Source organism: Teleopsis dalmanni, chromosome 2, assembly GCF_002237135.1.
Source record: "Teleopsis dalmanni isolate 2A chromosome 2, ASM223713v2, whole genome shotgun sequence".
Taxonomy (NCBI): domain Eukaryota; kingdom Metazoa; phylum Arthropoda; class Insecta; order Diptera; family Diopsidae; genus Teleopsis; species Teleopsis dalmanni.
In genome coordinates this window covers 161,997,906-162,000,265 of record NC_051847.1, presented here as the reverse complement: position 1 = coordinate 162,000,265, position 2,360 = coordinate 161,997,906, and the positions used below count along the sequence as shown (strand labels likewise).

The window sequence follows — 2,360 nt, the reverse complement described above, 5'->3', positions numbered from 1 at the left end:
GCACAACATTTTCATTTTATCGATTATTTTAAGTGACAATAATTACTTTCATGTTTCGCTTATCTTTAAGATTCTTTGTATTTCATTTAAGTTGATTTTGCACGTTTCTCCTATTAAAATATTTTCTTAAATTTCATTACTTTCTTTATTAAAATATATAGAATGCATTATCGATCAAAGTTGTTTGAATAGAAAAGTATGTATAAAATTTGTACTTGTACTACGGATTTAATGAGGTTTGACACCAACCGTAGTTATTCGCCCTAAGAAATTTGTCAAAAATAAGGGCAGATTTCACTACAAAAATGGAATGGAATTAACAGTTTTTGGATGTATAAAATCATAAACATCAAAAAATCAAAAATTCAAAAAACCAAACTAAGAATTAAACGGTTGAAATATATTATATATATTTAGGTATCTTATTCAGTTGGAAAATAGTGAAAAATTTTTAAGAAATAAAATATTTTTAAATTTATGCTGTCCTTTTTGCCTTAACTCCAAAATTCAGTGAATGCATAAATGTGCTATCCATAAACAGTGTTGAAACATTCATCCTTATGGGTGTATGTAAGAAGTACCGCACATTTCATCAAAATTCGGTACCGAACTTTACAACATTCGAAAGAGGGTAGTTTTTGCTCTTTATGCTTTTTTGTCTCATTTGTTTTTGTATGCTTTTCAGATTTGGAATAAAGAGATTTGGTAATAATATTGCAAAAATGATTTTGCCGGCTTTGATGAAACCAGACATACACAAGTGAATAAATCAATTAGGTACAGAAGAGTGGAGCAGAATTAATCAGACATTTACAACTCCAAGTTTTTTATTTTTTCATTAATGATATAAAAATGTTTTGAATATATCGGATATTTAGAGAAAATATAAATCTATTTTTTACTTCATGAATAGTAACAAAAAGAAATCTACGGCAGGACAAGAGGATGATATATATACCAGACATAATTGACTTCATAGTGCCTGTCACACTAAAAGTGTCTGTTTGTACAAATTTTAATTAAAGCATATTTAAAATTAGTGTAATAGTATTTAATATTTAATATTCAAATATTTGTATAGAAAAGTAGTTATTAGTATAAGAAAATTTAATATTATATACTTAAATACTAAAATAATTCTAATTAAGTTCGTGTGCGAGTACGAGTAAATGGAGTTGCACTTATGTAAATATTTATTTATTCATTTATTGCACTTATTTATTATTTTTTCGTTAAAAGTTTTCAAATTTATGTATTTATGTATTAAACATCTTATAAACTTCTTACAAGGGGAATACCCAACTTACCTAATTTTTGACTAATTTACCCTACTCAAAATTCTGGTAAATGCCAACATTGGCTCCCATATCGACATAATTTACTATTTCCCTTCATTTACCATCACTTTACTCGAACTCGCACACGGCCTAAAGAGGTGAACAATACATACAATATTTAATAAATTATTATTTAATTCGTTTTTAAATATTGTTTACATTAAAAATTTGTTCCTTAAGGTTTAAAGTTAAGGTATTTACTTAATTAATAATTTAACTCTTAAAATCCTCTTTGATGCAATGTACAAACTTTATGGAAATCATATAACCTCATACATCATTACAACATACTTACGTGATTTTTGTTTTATTTTAAGCTTAAAGTTTTTGTTAAAAAAATAAATATTTTATTAAGAACCTCACATTCTGATATTAATGTTTACAAAACAAAACAAATTACTACATATTTTATTAAATATGATAGCTTAAATGCGTTAAAGTTTTTTTTTTGTTTTTGTTCTTTCGCTGGCGGCTCTGAATTGACTCTGAAAGTCTCATTTTAGTATTTTATTACACTGCACGCCAAAAGCTTAGCATCATTCACTTTTTAGGAAAAGGTAATTTAATAATGGTCAATACTCTTACGAATGTTTAACATACAAGGCAAAATTAACAGTTACTCATTTAAAAATATAAGTGAACCTAAATATAAATTAGCTTTATAGGTCATAGTAATAAATAAATTATAATTATGACTATGATTTATGTTATGTATTATTTTTGGATAATCTGTATTGCTGATTTGTGAAAATATTACTTCATTATTTTACGGTACGTTATATTTTCGCACAAAGAACAATAAAAAAATCTTTGACAATATTTATTAGTTAAATTACTAGTTAAGTTATATATATGGTCATAGTAATAAATAAATTATAATTATGACTATGATTTATGTTATGTATTATTTTTGGATAATCTATATTGCTGATTTGTGAAAATATTACTTCATTATTTTACGGTACGTTATATTTTCGCACAAAGAACAATAAAAAAATCTTTGACAATATTTATTAGTTAAAT

General features: G+C 24.9%; 1 protein-coding gene across 1 annotated transcript in view; it reads left to right on the top strand.

Moving 5' to 3' along the window:
- LOC119676040 (probable tubulin polyglutamylase ttll-15) overlaps window positions 1-696 on the top strand; it is a 2,234-nt gene extending 1,538 nt beyond the window's left edge. The window contains exon 3 of the mRNA XM_038087263.1: window positions 686-696. Within this exon, the coding sequence (XP_037943191.1) occupies window positions 686-696 (11 nt within the window). The remainder of the gene's footprint in view (window positions 1-685) is intronic.
- Window positions 697-2,360: the final 1,664 nt, after the last annotated feature.